The sequence below is a fragment of the Ammospiza nelsoni genome, chromosome 1 (genome assembly GCF_027579445.1).
Source record: "Ammospiza nelsoni isolate bAmmNel1 chromosome 1, bAmmNel1.pri, whole genome shotgun sequence".
NCBI classification, from domain to species: domain Eukaryota; kingdom Metazoa; phylum Chordata; class Aves; order Passeriformes; family Passerellidae; genus Ammospiza; species Ammospiza nelsoni.
In genome coordinates this window covers 103,073,177-103,090,928 of record NC_080633.1, presented here as the reverse complement: position 1 = coordinate 103,090,928, position 17,752 = coordinate 103,073,177, and the positions used below count along the sequence as shown (strand labels likewise).

General features: G+C 37.4%; 1 protein-coding gene across 6 annotated transcripts in view; it reads left to right on the top strand.

Moving 5' to 3' along the window:
• PTPRM (protein tyrosine phosphatase receptor type M) overlaps positions 1-17,752 on the top strand; it is a 442,321-nt gene that overhangs the window by 229,571 nt on the left and 194,998 nt on the right. For all 6 annotated transcript variants that reach the window (XM_059467174.1, XM_059467165.1, XM_059467156.1 and 3 more), the window contains exons 9-11: positions 1,941-2,050; positions 4,339-4,540; positions 7,865-7,967. In XM_059467174.1, coding sequence (XP_059323157.1) covers positions 1,941-2,050; positions 4,339-4,540; positions 7,865-7,967 — 415 coding nt within the window. The remainder of the gene's footprint in view (positions 1-1,940; positions 2,051-4,338; positions 4,541-7,864; positions 7,968-17,752) is intronic.

Here is a 17,752-nt window from a genome sequence, read left to right as displayed (position 1 = left end):
TATAGTTACTAATGCAACATTTTCAGCAAAACATAGCTAACAAAAAGAAATGTTTAATTAGAATTAATGGTGCTGTCATGCTCTAAATTTAATTCGGTTCAATTGTAGGATGGCTACACTAAAGAGCTTAATGTTGTCTGGGATGTTTGTGTTTTATCTGAAATTTCTTGTTCCTGTCCCTCTGGAACTTCATGTTATTTCAGGACCTATTAAAAAACAGTATCACTGTCTGAGAGAATACCTTGAAGAAAATTACAACTTTTTGGTGTACTGTACACATTCAGTGAGGTATATAAGTCTGAAAGTTAAACAACATACTGACCGAAATAATCATCCTAATTTTTCAAATCACACAATCTTGTTGGTTGCAAGAGACTTCCAGAGCTCATTTAGTCCAACCTTCTGCTCACAGAAGATGAGGTGATAGCAGATGTCTCAAGGCCTTGTACAGTTGAGTTTGAGTGCATCTCTAGGTGACCTCTGGCAGTGTTTGAATCTGCCCTGTATGGCACAGCTGCTCAGGGTTCATGACCTTCAGGTAATGTGAGAGGTTATCACAGTGCTTTGCTCTACTTTTAGCTTATTTGCACTATATTTGATTCCTCATCCTTTACACATTAATAATTAATCTCATTATTCCAAATGACTTTTGCCAGTTCTCCTACTTGAAAATCAGGTTTAGTGCCCAGAATTAAGGTTGCCCTAAAGGTGTCATTGTACTGGTGCACACAGGACTGGTTAGCCAGTTCAGAACCTGTGTCCTTGGAGCTTCCACTTGGTAGAGCAAGGAGCTCTCTGGTGAGCTATGGAGAGGTGATCAAAAAGCCTTAAACCTTGTAAACTCCCACAGCAACAGCACGGAACAGTAGGAAGTTCTGTAGCAGAAATACAGAGGAGGTTCTGTACCAGAAGTGCCACCAGGAAGGAGTCACCAAATGTCTTGCTTGCAGATTTTTCTGTTCCTTAACCATTTGAGTAAATCTTAGGAAGGGTCTGAGAAGTTATCTCACTGCAGCAAGTGGCTTCCACCTTCTTTCTGTGGCAAGTAGAAAATGTTATGCGAATCTTTCTCTTGAATTTTCACATGAGTTTGTGTTGAAGTGCTAACTCCATAATGCCTGTTGCTTCACAACAGTCCTGTGTGCATTTTCCAGGACTTTTTTCTTTTTTGCATTACTTTACCAGTGTTGTTAAAAAATAAAATCACAGATATACATCTAATTGCTGTTTACACATCTCCTCTAAAAATTACATTGTCTTGTGGTTAAGGCAATGACTGCAGAACAAATGGGAAACACTGGTAGATACCTGAGATCAGTTTGGACACTTTTCATCAGAACCTTCTGACATCCCTGACTCTTCACAGGTCTTTCCTCCCACATTAAGAGACTTCAACAAAAATTAATAATGTCAGATTTTTACTTTGACTATTTCATACTTTTCTTATGTCCATCCTCTTGTAGGTTTTCATCCCTACTGTCAGTGAGCATTGCTGTTCAATTCAATATGTGTCTCATCTTTCCTGTATAACTTATCTCTGAAACTATACCTTTTATTCAATGCTTGTCCATTTTCATATATAAATGTTTGTTTTCTACTTCGAGAAGTAGAACTTGATAAGTAGATTTTACTTGTTTACTTGTGTTTGTGTGTATATATTTTACCTTATAAAAAGTTGATTTGTCCTATTTTTTAATTATCAGTAGGGTTTTACAGGAAATGTGTGATGCTCAATAATTTTTTCTTACACTGAAGGTGACACATAATGGCACTGTCTTGTTAAATAAATCGTTCTTCTCCTGAGCTACCCTGGCCTTTGCTTCAGTCTTTGGGGAAATTATGGTGGGATGGTTTTAACGCTTCAGTAGTACAAATATTTAAACAGAGCATGTCCTTCTGAGATTTTTCTTAAAACCACTTCTTTTTTTTTAATCTGTCAGTCCCGAGTGCTGTGCCGCTTGAATCCATTCAAGGGAGTACTTTTGAAGAGAAGATTTTTCTTCAGTGGAGGGAGCCAGCGCAAACATATGGTGTGATTACTTTGTATGAGGTATCTAGAAATTTGCCACATTTCATGTATAGTTTTGATTTTCCAAAATGCATAATCATAAAAAAATCAATGTGTTTTTACAGTTTGTGTAAAAGTAACTTAATTTTAAAAACATTAGCCATTGAAAACGAAATACAATGTAGGAGTGAATTACACAGGACCCAGCATGTCCTCTAGTTACCAACTTAAAGAACCTGCTGTATCTAGAACCATGATATAGCATTCTATCTTGTCTAGATCAAATATTTAAAAGATTGAAAGACAGATCTTAGCAAATTCCTTTAAAAATTAGAGACATAACACAATGGTTACAGTCAATTTCACATTTAGATAAGCCTCATTATAGGAAGCCTATTTTAATAGAAACAAGCAGGCATAATTTTTAAAAATCTAGCTTTTTTAACATGCAAATTCAACAAAATTGTATGTTGTTAGATGTCTAAAAATTACTTCTTTTTCTCATGTGAAAGCCCTGCCTGAATACCTCTTAGAAAAATTGACAAAAGACTGCACAGATTAAGCTGTCAGACAGTAATCACTGTTAAGCTTCTTACCTGACCTTACTACAAAATTGGTATTGAAATGCTTTGTTTAAAAAACCCCACCTAAATACAGTGTAAAAGAAAAGTTAAATTAAATGGTAACCTATTGATACTGTTTTGAAAACTACATTATTGTAAGAGGATAAAATGTTATGAAAAAGTATGAATTGATTATTTGTAAAGCTAACAACTTTGTAGCTACCACAACAGTTGCCTGTGTTCAGGGATCAGAATGTTTTAATTAAGCGTTAATGTCGTTACTGTTGCTAGATTTATGTGCATAGAAACACACAATGGTGGATCTGCTTTCTACTTTGGAGCATGCCTGCATGCCTGATTCCTCTGCTGAAGAGTACACCCACTGTATGCAGGCAGTTCATCCTGAAGTGTGCACACACGCATAACTCCATCAGCTGTATTGAGATAGGGAAATTCATGTGGGCAATATGTTAACCTTAATTTCTTTACTGATAAAAGTTCAGACGGTGGTTTAATCTTCTGTCATCTGATAGAATTACAAAGGTTAGTTGGGTGCTTATTAAGGTACTTTGAGTTCAGTTTATGGTTGAAGAATTGTAGAGGATATGCCTGTATCTACTGTAATAAGATCGGGGTTTATCTGAATACTGTGAAAGTTTTTATTACTAATTTTCAGCACTTCATTGATGTTACATTAGATGGCTCATATAAAAATCAATTTTCATTAGGTCAGAGGTTTTAGGAAATCTCAAGTGTTTAAGGTGTGTAACATTGACACTTGGATGTGTCTATGTACTGTATTATGGGTCCTCTTAATTAAAATTATATTGAATAAGTTTAGCAAAAAGAATGTTAATTATCACTTTTATATAATAAGGGTTTTGGAATTACTCGCAGGAAAATGAAACTTTAAAAGCAAAAAGGAGGGGTGAATAATTTTTACTTTTCTATTTTTTTAATAGCTTTCATATTTTTAAATGGTTTTCATATTTTTAAATTCTCATTACAGTGCACAGAAATCAGTAATTAATAGAAGAAGTCTGGATCAAGTTTTACTGTGAACTTACATTAACATTTCTAATGAAAACTAAAAATACTGTTTGAATCAAAGAAGGAACTGAGGATACAGTATACATTGCATATATTACTTAACACTTATCTTTTTTTCCCTCCAAATGAGTATCTGACCTAGGTACAATATAATAACCTGAAAAAATCCAAATTAGCAATTGTAATAGCTAAGCTTCAGACTGAAATAGAAGCTTTACCCAATTTCTGAAAAATTTGCCTTAAGCTGCCCTTATCATCTTTTACAGATAACCTCATTCAGGGCAAAGCGTTATTATAACTTTACTATAAAGTCACATGGGAAAGGGGGGCTGCACTCCCTCTTGGTCACTTCTCAGTTTTTACCTGTTTGTATTGCTTTTGTTACTGGTGCTGATCAAAACCAACATTAAGATGAATTCAAAATGTGACACTGTTCAAGGCAGCATCTTGAAGGAATTAACGTAAGCCTGAACCCATCCTTTGGAGTTGTAATCTAGCTGCCTCTAAGTCTCTGTATCTCTAAAAGTAATAACTCATACAAGTTACAGCTCAGTTCCTGTACCCCTTCCTGGGATTCGGGATTTGAAGAGTCTAAGAGAGTAAGATAGCTTATCATAAAATGTCTGACAGCGCATACATCAGAAGGGTTTACTGGATAAAGATGCAATCTCTGTCCATCTGCTCAAGGCAGTTTATAACTTTCTTATTCTTTTGCAGATCACCTACAAGGCAGTCAGTTCCTTTGACCCAGAAATAGATTTATCCAATCAAAGTGGACGAGTCTCAAAGCTAGGAAACGAAACGCACTACCTGTTTTTTGGACTGTATCCTGGCACTACCTACTCTTTCACCATCAGAGCCAGCACAGCTAAAGGCTTTGGACCTCCAATTACAAATCAGTTCACAACTAAAATATCAGGTACTTGATCAAAGAATATTATTTCCTTATGATAATGAGTTGGGTGATTCTTTTGTTGTTTAGTTCTTTAGAATTTAACAAGCAGCAAATTGAAAAAGGGAAGAACACGTTCATCCCTGAAGATGTCAAAGTGACATGTATTACCATGCCTGAAGAATTTCCAAGTGCTTAAATATTAGCTACTGTTTTGAAATTCCTGTCCTCAACTGTAACATATCACTCAAGAAACCCCTGTGAATTATGTGTTTGCAGCCAGTGCCAGCTGCAGTTGCAACATTTAGCATAGGGTTTTTTTGGGCCTGAAGATGAGGGTTTCATTCAGAGCTTAGTCAGCCTTGACATGATTCTAAATTAGAAGAGTAACAGTGCTGGAAAATCTCCTTAATGAGCCATGAACAGTCGAGAGTAGGGCAGAGATGCTGTACATCCAGAGCTCACTTAGGAACTGTAGTTAGCTGCCAGGCTGCCTGTGTTCTAACAGGCATGGGGACTGAAGTGGATACGAAACCATATTAGACAAGAACATCAGGACTGGTGGTTTTCAGATAACAGCAGCATGACTCTGTCACTTCTGCAGATCCTTGACCAATATTTCAAGCCCTCCCTTGAGGCAGAGGAACACTTCATTGAGGACATGGAATATTATTGCATCCTCCAAAATGCTTATGTAATTCATGACAAAATGTTTTGCAAAGTTACGGTTGAAATCCCTTTATTCTTCACTTCTCTACGGTCTGCTTCAGAATTAAACTGGCAGTTCAATAATAAACTGGCCCCTTGATAATATTTATAAAAAATTGCCCTACCTATTTGTGGTCAACTGGGCTTTCCAGAAAGCATTTGGGTACAAAATCTTCTTTTACTCTCATTCTGTGTACTTCTCCTTCATCCCTCATTTTCTGTCCTCACTGGAATGGAAAAACTGACAAGTTTTAATCAGAAATAGAATGATTTCTCCTATCTTAGTATAGGAGAGGACAGTTAATTCTAGGTGGAAGTTATTGCCAATGCAACTGTTTGTAGAGAAACAAAAGTGTTGTTAATTTTCAAGTTACACACATTAACTCTGTATGGAACATGAAAGCAACACTGAGCAGTAAAGATGGAGTTTGTTTTCCATCCCCTTTCCTATACCAAGCAGAAATTTTCTCTGTCAAGAATCAATTTCTGACACAGCAGAAATGAGTTTTTTATGAGTTTGGATGATGAGAACATCCCTTATTAGAATGAGGAATGGAGACTACTGAGTATGGATGAGAATCTGGACATTTGGGAAGAGTACTAGATCTTAAATCGTTGTTTTCTAAAATTGTATGTCATCAAAAGAAATTCACTAGTGGGAGCAGGCATTGCAGGAGTGCTTGAGGGTGAGGCAAACCTCCAAATCTCGATGTGGTGAGGTTCTGCAAACTGTCTTGTCTGCACCCCACTCTCTCATTGCTTCCTCAGTTCCTGTACTAACAGGAAGTGTTTATGTCTTGCTGATAAGTAATTAAAACCAATCTCTGAATTTAAAATAGAAACAAAATGTGTGTATTTTTTAATAAAACTTAAAAGTCCTGACTAGCATTATAGCTGTTGAATTTGGAACCCTCTTTGCAGTGCTATTGGCTGTGATCTCATTGTCTCACTGGAAAGCTTTGAGGCTCTTTAATGTGGCCAGTGATCTCCATTTTGGACAGATGTGAAACAGAACTTCTGAAATAGTTACTGTGTTTTTACAGTTATTTTACTGTTACATGAATATTTGAATATTTCCTGTTTTCTCTGTTTATTAATGAGTTCCTTCTTTACATGTAGGCAGTGTGGAGGAAGAGGAGTCCTAAAGTAGACAGGGAAAAATGGAGAAGAGAAAAAGTAGCCAGGACTAAAAGGTTATGACTGGGAGAGCCACAACTCATTCTGGGACAGGAAGACAGTCTTGTTCTTTATAGGGACACTAAAATTAGTAAAGAGAGCAAGTAGGGACTTAGGACTCATAAATTAGGAAAATCGAAAGACTTACTAGGATGTGGGCATAGAACAAGGACACAAAGTAGTCAAAAAATGTTCAGAGATTATACAGCTTTTGGGGATACAGTTCCTTTCAATTCTTGTTTTCAGGATGGTCAGGTTGGGAATGGGACATTATATGAACAAGTTCTGCATATTCAAAATTGCAGAGTGTGCCTGAACCTTCAAAGTAGTGTTTGATAGTGTGACTTAAGTGGTACCCAAATTACTTAAAATGATTAGTCTTAATGTTTGTGCCTTATATCAAGGATTGTAAACAGAATAAAACCTTCTCAGCATACAAGGAGGTTTTTGAAGATTAATTTTTTTTATTTGTGAAACATTTCAAAACAGGTGAATAGGAATGCAAAGCAATGAAGATTTTAATGTTTTCACAGCAGTCTGAGGAATTGTGGAGTACAGAGCAATTCTTAACACAGTCTTTACTTGGATATGTAGAGCCCTGTGGATAAAGAGAGAGAAATTCATTTACCTTTCAAGTAGATGCAGATAGTACTGGAAAAATGAAAATAATTGGAAAATACACTGGAAAATAATAAGAGACCATTGGAATCACCACTTTTTGCTTCTCTAGCCTTTAGATCTGTTAATGGTGCATCACCATTAACAAGTGAACAATAAAGATATGGCAGCCTGTCAAATAACCAATTAACTGAGTAGCCTTCCCTCCAATGTAATGATACAAATGTGAGTAGATGATAGCAGTGGAGAAAGAAGCAACAGTAAAAGGCAGTAACTGAGGCATCATTTGTTTTAATCACAACTGTAAATCATTGATGAAGGCAGTTTGCAAAAGTGCTGAGTGGGGCTTCAGACTAAGATAAACTTTTGTCTTGGTGGACAATAGACCCAAGACAGTTATAGCACCACTTAAAATTCCAGGAAAAACAAATTATGAGAGTACATCCTGATACAGCTGTCATACTGAGAAAGCTGGGCTCAGTTTCAAAAGCAATAGTCACTTCAGCATGCACATTTGCAGATGCTGTTCTTAAGATAACTTTTCATTTCCAAGTCATGGATTCTCAATAGTTTCTGCAAACTTACTCCCACTAGTATCTGTTTCCTGTCTTGAAACTGGGAGTGAGCTGGTATTTCTTTATTTGGGATTTGTTGGGGTTTATTTTCCTGAAGCTATTTAACAGTTGTCTCACACTTGCATTGTAACAGAAAGCATCTTAGACTTGTATAAGTATAGTCTTAGTATTTGAAGAAGCCTTTAAAATTGCATATTCAAATAAAGATAAAGCTCTTGAAAGAGGAAATACAGGAATAATGATTTTATTTGCCTCTTTTCTTTTCTTATTCTAGCACCCTCTATGCCACCGTATGAACTTGAAACACCTTTGAATCAAACTGACAGCACTGTGACAGTCTTGCTGAAACCTGCACAGAGCAGAGGCGCTCCTGTCAGGTACTGGGGGAGAAATTCTTTATGAAATTAAAAGCCAAATTGATTGATTTCTTGAACATATTTTCTGAGGATTTTCTACACAGCAATCAGTGTCTAAATTCATGTCTGTATTAGCTCTAATTAAATTAAATAACTGAAGAAAATGAAAGTGCTTTGATGTTGAGTGTTCATGTATTGTTTAAAGGATTTGATCCAGATGCAAGTGGCTTGTTCTTTGAAGATAAGGAACAAAGCCATAGTTCTGTTGTGTGGGTGGATTCTTTAAGGTAATTGCTTACTGCAGTGTTATAAGTTCAAGGGCATATCACATTTTTTATGCTGAGCTACTGTCTTTAATATTCAGTCTTTTTGTTTACTTCACAGATTTAAGGTAGTGAACTCTTAGTAAGTTAGCCAATTTAAAGTGTGTACCAGTATGTACTGTAACATTCATAAAGTATTTACATTATTTGACCATGATAGAAGAAATAATTTAAACAAGCAACTTTTAAAACCAGTATCTTGGATTCTTCAGTGTTTTATAGTATCCATTAATGAATTTCCAATTTTCAGAGGTTTATCTCCCTGCCGGATACACAGTACTGTGTAAGTTCTTTATGATTAGAATAAAGGATGCCTGATTTTCAGTGAGGAAGACAGAGAAATTGTTAGATTATTTTAAATGAGAACCAGTAATGAGCTCAATACTCTGAATAAACAAAAAAAAAGATGAGAAAGAGATTTTTCACAACTATAGAATGTTTTTCCTTTTGGCTAATTGGGTATCTTCCTTAATTCTTTCATTACTGTAGGAAGTGTTTCCATCTATACTGAGTGACTATCATGTATTTTCATCCTGATGCTGAAGTTTTTGATAATTTCTGTTCATCTGGGAAATACAGATCTGGTATGCTCGTATATGCGTGAATGAAAACAGATGGTCTTTGGGTTTCTTCATAATATTTATACAATTCACATAATTAGGAATTTTTACTATTAGTTATATGTATTATATGTACATAGGTCTGCATTTTGGAAATGCTATCTAGTTTTTCATTCAGACACCTTTTTAAAAATGAAGTGTAGAGAAGTCTGAACCACCTGAGAGAAAAAGCAGCAAATATTAGAGCATGGTTAATGCAACTGATTTAGCAGGTTAGATTAGAAACAGAATTATTTGATATTTGTCCGACTTTGTCTCACAAAACTCAAGTGTAGTCCTTCTGAATTCAAGCGTGTGGATGAAAATGATACGAGTTGGGAGTCATTGTTTAAACATGAACATACTAGGCTATTAATAAAAAAATTGTTTCGTTCTTTTTATCTACATCATGAACGAAAGATGATTGGCTCCTATAGTAGCAGTGACATAACAGAAACTTCACTGACAATAGAAAGGAGCTCATTAGGAGATGAAAGTGTGCTAAATATGTGGATGAGTGGTTAGGGAAATAGGAGGAGAGGATTAAAGTGACATGAAGCTATAGAACTGACAGATGAACACACAGCAGCAAATTTACTGAGGTCCTTTGCAACAGGTCTTAAAATAAAATGAAGGCTGACTGCAGACTTAGTGTGTAAATGCTGAGTGAAGCAGAGTGAAAATGAAAGTTAGAATTTCTTAATACTTCTAACATTTTATAGTACATTCCACTCCCAAGCGCACTGCTTGCAAGACACATTCTGCATATGGATTTTATCATCTTAATCTGTATTCATTGGGTGTTGAAAGTTTAGTCATACTTCATTTATCCACACCACTAGGCAAGATGCCTTGTGTATTGATTCTGCTACAGCTACCAGCTTGGTTAATGCAGATATCTGAAACTGCTGTAAACTTTCAGTGTAAAAGACTGTTGTAACTTTATTGATCAACACATCAACCGTGACACATAAAATTCTTCAATTCCTGAGATGGAAAAGGAGAGCACAAATTTCTGCCATTCATGTCAACAAAGCTGATACCTGAGGTCATTCTGAAGTCCAGCTTTTTTTCTGTGGTTAAATTTTTTTTGTCTTTCTTAAATAAGAAAAATCCTGATATTTTATGTCACTTAGAAGCTGCACACAACCAGCACAACATCAAAGGAGAGAAGGTGCAATGCTGATTGCTTACGTGTTGATTCACAAAAACAGACTTTATAGAAATGCTCAGAAAGCTCTGTTTATAATGATTAAGTACACAATAATCATGAAGGCCAAATTGCATTGCAGGTTGTTTTAGAATAGGACTGGACATGATTGAAATGTATTTTGTCAGATTTTTAATATAGCAAATACTGCTCGCTTTGTCTCCAGTTTCAGGTCCAGCATGTTTTATGATTGTTGCTGTCTTTGTTTCAAGGAGATTATTTTGGAATTATATATGTTTAAAGCAGTAATGCGTTCAGTAATGATGAATGCATGTACTTCTTTAACAGCTGGCTAAGGTATTTTGACTTTTGGAATGATTGTAATTTGCAAGGCTTAAATGAAACAAAAAATGTTTAATTTAAGATGATCCCTTTGTGGAAATTGTGTAATATACGTCTTATTGCAGATACTCTCTTTTTTCAGATATTTGAATTTAGGAGTCCATAAAGTTTTGAAGAATTTGCATAAAAAGCATAGAAATGCAAATATATTTTCTGTGAGGGGTCTTCAACATCTGTTGAGGGGGGGGCTCACTCTTCCAAGGCCATACCATTTGTATATTTTACTTCTCCAGGGCAAGTTAGCCTAAAGTTTAGAAGACTCTGGGGTCAAATTTTCTGCAAATGTATAAATTGGTCAATGCCATATACTCAACCGAGGAATGCTAATTTATTGCAAATATCTGGCTCATACACAGGAATAATAACTGTAATGCTCAGTTACTGTGTGCATTTAGTGCAATTTATACATTCATCTGTGTTAGAAAGAACTTCAGATTGTTTGTCACATTGCATTATGGAAGGTTCTTGTGACCTCCTGTGAAAAAAGTTGTCTTGCAAGGATTTAGCTTCAGCAGGAGAATGAAGTTTTCTTTGTTGCACCTATTTCTATTCAGTCTTGCCATGATAAAGGTCAAGTGTTTCCACTCCTTTTATCTGTTTACATAAGCAGCAAAATGTTGTCTCCATACCACCCTCTTCCTCCTATTCTGTGCCACATCCTCAAAAAGCTTCAATAGTAAACATCCCAAAGATTTTGGCTCAGATAACACTGGAACTACCTGGTGATAGCAAGTCTTTATAAGGAGCAGACTCGGGAAAGAGCAAAATAGATAAAAAAGGCAAGACCATCCAGGCCCTACTTTGCCTCATGATCTGTTTTTCATACTACATTATTACAGAGTTTGGCTCAGCTGGATTTGCCCCATTAAATTCTTCAGCCAGTTAATGGCCCATTCAGCCAACCTTTCTACTCTTACGGAGACCACAGACATTTGGTACTTTTCTATTCCAATCTGAAATTAAATGTGTCATCTAGCAGATGCCTGTGGATGCAATACTTGGCATTTGGGATGCCAAAGTACTTCCTGCTCTGTGTGCTCTGAGTATGTGGGGTCAGTCCAGCAGCATCTGGGGCTGCAAAGCCCAGACAGGATGAGAGGGAGAGAATTGCAGCAATTGTCAGGTAGTATAATTTAAAAGTATCTTAAAGAAAACGTGCAGAAGGAAGCAAATAAACTTTGAATTATGTGAGTTGAAAGCTAAGCGTTCTAGAGTGAATGCCATCTGTGTACTCTCCATGCATGCCCTTTATCACCTGTGTGCCCAGCTTCTTCCAAGTGCATAAATAAGAACTCTACTGGGAAAATAAAGCAAACATCTCTACTTGAAGTGCTTAATTTTGAAAAATACTTTTAATCTCTCTACCTTGAAGAAGTAGCATTTATTACACTTCAAAAGGCCATAATAAGGTAATAAGTATTTTTCAGTACAACTGGAAACTACCGTAGAAATTTCAAACTACATGTTATCTAAAGCGATAAACACTCCTTCCTACTACCCCTACAGAGGGACACATGAGATTGCCTAAATTTCACAAAAATGTACATTTCTCATTTTTTTTCCAGACCTTTAAAGGCATCATGTAAATACTTGGTTCATCGTCACAGCTGGAATGAAGGTGATCTGCACATGGTCCCTGGCATAGGAACAGCATGGTTCACAGGAAATTGAAATTGTGTAAAGAAACCTTTGTCAACCCAAGTTCAAGGAGTACCTAATTCTGTATGTGGCTTAGCCAGTTCAACAGCACTCAGAGTGTAATAATTTTTAAATGAATGACAGAGGACACCCAGCTCCTACCCACTGACAGTAGAAGGATGGAGTGATTTAATCTGAGGGGGTCACCTTATACACAAAGGCTCGTAGGTAAAGCAGCACTTCCCCACGGAAGCGCCTTGTGCTACACGTGTAGCAGAGGTCACAGTTGCCTTCCCATGCCTGCTACACACATTACAGGGTAGGAGGATTTGTCTTAGGGCCTCATCTCTTTCCTTCAGCATGACTGGTTCTGTGAGGATCAGCATTCCATGAAGTCTCTGCTCTGTCATTGTGTCCACTCCCTTCCTTGTAGGCTGGCAGCAGGCATTGGCACTCTTGTGCCACTTAACTTAGGTCATGCAGCACTGTCCATCCACTTCCATATGAAGAAATGGGGTCATTTGAATCCTGAGAGAGCTTTTTCAGGATTCTCCGAGAGCCTTCCAGAAAAGCCACTGCCTACCTTTATTCTTGAAAGGTAGTAGCTTTACAGAAGTCACTCAGTCAGGAGATCAGCAGATTTGATTGTTTCACTGGCAATCAAGAAATAAAAAACCCCAAATCCTAGGAAATTAGACAGGCTGTTTGGAAACACATGCAGATATCATTGAAACTCAGAAAGCAGCAATGTTTCAAACACTCTGAATACCAAAGTTTCAGGATATTTTCCATTACTGTGAAAAGTCCATGAGACACTTGCATTGCTCTTGTGAATATGTTGTAGCCACAGGCCTGGGACTCAAATCCACTTCTCAAAGTTCCTGAGTTTCTATGTTGCATAGTAAGAGTGCAGCATTAGTTACTGTGCATGAATTATGAAGGCAGACATCATGAGTATAATTATAAATGCAGGGTATGTGATCAAATGAGTTTTGAAATGGGAGAATGCTGATTGGCACAATAAGAGATGTTAGTGTTCTGTGCAGGCAAAAAGCATGGCAACAGCACATGCCAATAAAGACATTGCAATATCTGCATTGTTAGCTATGTCCTCTCACAATTCCTGCCTTGCACATTATGTAATGCTAGCATGTTTTTATAATTTCCTTCTATTCCCAGTAGCATTATGTGGTAGCACAGTAACAAGAAAAAAAGAAAATCCCATGTAGACACAGCTGAGAAGTATCAGAACTGTACATTAATCAGCAGAATTTGGAAAGCTTCTCAATAAAATGAAACGTGAACTCTGCCCTTTCAAGAGCTCACAGATAAAACAGTCTGGATATTAGGTGTATTTATGATAAAGAAATGGGCATGTTGAAATAATGTAGCTATATGTGTTTAAGTAGCATTACTAATTCACTAATATTCTGGAATGCCATGTTCACAAGACAGCCTTTCAAATTACTTGAGACTACAGGATCTAAAGAAAATGAAGGAACTCTTTAATTTGCTTGCTACAAGCAGCCTTTCTATTGCTTAAGGGTCTGTAAACATAAAGGCCTGAATTGTGTGCTGTAGGGTCAGCTCTTTCCAAATCATAGTTTTACAACCTGTAAGGCAGCCAGTAAAGTTGTTTGAGGATGTCTGTGGTAGAGAAGGGATTGGGTTTTATTAATGCCCATAATTGTCACTTCTTTATAGCAACAAGTATAATTATTTACAGCAGAAGGGTCAATTTCTGTTTCATTGAGGGAACAGTGCAGTAATTGCTTATGCCATAAAGATGCTGTAATCCTTTTTTCTTATGCAGTAGAACTTGTCCTTGGATTTTTTTACTGTGACTTGAACTAGAATTTATGGTACCTGTTGCCTGGACATGCGTGGTGCAGCTTCACATGTCCTGTTAGCTTGTTCAGAAATTTCCATGGTCCTTTTACTGTGACTTCTCACATAGTCCCTGGGAAAAAGGAGTATTGATCCTTGATTTCTTCAAGTACTAATTTGTCTCACTGAGAGCTCAGCATGTAATGACGCCTGTCATTTAGCAATTAATAGAAAATAATCCATAATAAGTAAAGCAAGCTAGAGCAATTCAAGAGTAAAAGAAAAAAAAGATTATTCCATATCTATGAAGAGATTAATTTCAGTTTCATAACTCACTAACACTTTCTCACAGATTTTGGTTATAATATACAACTTAAAAATTTGCTGCACTTTTAGGAGGCTCTGATATTTTTTTTCACATGCTTTCTACTTGCTATCCTTAAGTAGGTTGCAGTGGAGACCATGTCTTTGCAAAATCCCTTATGATAGTCTTCTCCATATTGCTTACCTCTCATTCTGACAGTGTGATAGTCCAGTTCATCTCTACCAGTTCTTTGTTAAGATCCTTTGAAGCACTGGGTTTTTTCTCATCTCCCTCCTGAATGCTGAAGTCCATCAACAATTCAACCAGTGAATCATTAACTCATGGAACTCACACCTGTTTTACTGGCTCTGGATTGCCAGCTTAAGTCAGAATTGATAAAACATGTTTTTCTTAAATCTACTTACTAAAAAGAACAGCTCAATCTCTGAGTATTCAAGGAACAGAACGGGGTCATTTTTGCATGATCCCTTTGAGAGGGCTGGCTAGTCAGTGCTCAGATTAATGTGCTTGAGCTCAGACTTCAGGTGTGCATATTTACCCGTGAAATTTGTATGTCCAGTACCATTCTCTTTTGCTGAGGCCAACTGGCTGAAACCAGTCCATATTCATACTGCAGAGCTCCCAGGCACTAGGACTCCTTAAAAGATTGCCATTTGGGAATGGGCCCTGATCATGTCTGGGGATTTTGGGGAGAGTGGTAGCTGCCTGGTGCTGCAGCCCTGCTGGGCACCTTTCCAGCAATTTAACAGGGAGGACAGTGTTGCATAAATAGCTTAGATGGATTTTAAGCAGCTCAGTGTTAGCAAGTCTGAGCCACCAACTTGTTTTCAAGTATCATACGTTTCCAATAGAGCAACAAAAACCTCTAGCTAGAAGTACAAAGTTCCTGAAGCTCCCCTCAGGCAAACATGAGACCTGCAGTCCATGTCCTTTTGTTATGGAACTTTTGATGTGTTACAATTTGGATGGTACTTAAATAAAAACAAAAATAATGGACAGAAGAAAGAGAGTCTCCATTTGATTAGATAGATTTCATCATGTGCACTCTCCTAGCTCTCTGATTTTTCTTGTATTTGTGTTTTCATGCTAGGCCAGCCTCACCAGGAGACCACAGTAATGCTGTAATCACAGTAATACAGGTGGTTGGGGTGTGGGAGCAGTGTGGTGAAAGCCTCTCAGTTTGAAAACAGTACCCCAGCCTCTGATTTCTGCAAACCCGCTGGAGTTGTTAGGTTATTGTGCAAAAGCTGGTATGAATGTCACCTCTCTCCTGAGAGATCTCAGACACTTGTATCTTAAGCAGATGTAGACCTGTACAGTAAAAATCCCAAATAAAGTGTATTTTAGGTCTTTAAATGTAAGCATCTACTTATGTCTGAGTTCAGGAAGTTCCTTGATTAGGAACATTGATCATCCCATAGAGACAGTGTGAGAGGTGCAATCCTACCTTCCTGTCAGAGTGGCCCTCTGGAGTTGCAGAGGCATGTTTCTCCTACTGAGTGTGTAGGTGGCTCAAATGTCCTTCTGGGTGCTTGCCTTGAGAGAAGGAGGTGTTTAATGTAGGGACCACAGTGAAGGAATTATGAATGTCAGTGGAAATTACTGCATTGCCTGATTTTTGAAGGAATACTCAGTTTAAATATACACAAGTTCAAATGCAGAGCAACCAGAGCAGTCCTTGAAAATATAAGAAAGAGGTGCTGCTACTCTGTGCTTACTGAAGTGTGCCAGGGATTTGTTTTCATTTTGCTGTGTGCTGTGGAAGGATTGAAGGCATGGTATGTGGGCCAGCTACGTTTCCCCTGGTGTTTGTGGAACAGGATTATGTGGGGATGTATTTTGTGGAGACGTTTCAAAGTAATTTTCTGACAGCATCACATGTATGTTAGTTGTAGCCATAGTGCTGAATGTCCCATTCTAAATTCCTGTAAAGCTGTGGTTAGGGATTGTCAGGCATGCATAACCCATTGCTCTCTCTGGGATCCTTCTCAGTTGACCTAAATGTGTATTATGTATGTGCACTTCCCATATCCTTGTCTGTGTGAAATTACTGTAGCTTTTCATGTTACCTCAGTTCTTTTGTTTTTGTGAAGGTTTGAATCCCATCAGAATTTTTCCTCTCAAATTCTAGATGCCAAAGGGAGATGTCCCAAGTGAAAAGTATGTGGTGTTACCTTTGGTCTTTGTTCACCTGTTTGACTCAATGAACACTCAGGTCAGGCTTGCAGGTTGTACTGGAAGCCTTGGCTGCTTGGCCCCTGCTAGTCCTGAAGCCTAGGCAGTGTTGAACATCAGTATTTCTGTGCTCTAGCTATGCCATGTACTTTCTATTTTTTGTGATTCTCAAGATTCAGTTCCTTTTCTTTCATAAGTATTTGAATTAAATTTGTATTTCTAAGTGGTTCATAAGAGCTCGGAAACAGAGACTGTGATATAAGTACATGCTCACTGTGCTGTATAGTGACATACTGAATATCAACTGAGAAGTGAACCAGTGCCTGTTTTGTTTATAGATCTAAAATATAACACATTTTGATCCATTCGACAGTAATCCTGTCTGCAGCATTGGATTGGAGTGTTGCACAGAAAATGCTGAATAGTCTTCAGGATTAGATCCAAAGTTTGCCTTTTATAAGCTAATAAGAAGGATGTATGTTGTGAGATAGAGGCTCATTTTTTGGAAATAACAGAGGAGGAGAAAGTGTGTGTGGATGGCTCACAGTATGACTGTGAATCTTCAAAACACAGCATGGGTGTGAAATAGGCAAACAGACTGTACTCAGCAGGTGGGGTTTCCAGCAAAGGTGACAAACTATCAGCATCATTGTACAAGACACTGGCAGGACCTCGTGTGAGCTCCTGTGCCTTGTACTGGCACTACAACACTGGAGTGTTTTGGCATAAATGATCATGGAAAACCTGTGTCACGTAGGGAGGAACCAAGAGAGCTTGACTTGTCTTTTAACTAGCCAGTTAAGGCCAAGAGAAGAAATGGTTATTTTCTAAAAATGTATCAGAGGAATAAACTTTAGAGGGGAAGGAGAGCAATTTTAGTTCAGAGACCATATATATAACTCTAGGCAGTGGTGAATTGAAACAGGTATATGTCAGGAAGGTGGTGCTAGTTCAAGTCACACAGCACTATGGCACCAAAAGCACATTTTTCAGTGTTCTGTACATGACAACCCCCAAAAGAGCACAAACTTTTGTCAAGATTCTCACATGGATCAGAGTTGTCTGAGTGACAAGGAGCAAAAAGTCAATGGGATTTTTCTAATCTAGGTTGCAACACAGTAGTAATCAGTACCATGTTAATTGGCTTTTCTACAGATTCTTTCACAACGGTGCATTTCCATACTGCCATTGACCTTAGGAATTTTTCTTCAGTATTGTGCATTTTGAGCAACTTTGTACAAACCCTTTATTCACTAGCAAAAACTAAATGGCTACAGTAAAAAGAATTCCGTTGCTAATACTTAAATCTACAGTAGGAGGACTGTGGTTTCCAGAAGAAAGTAATTTGGGGCAATTCATAGCTCTCA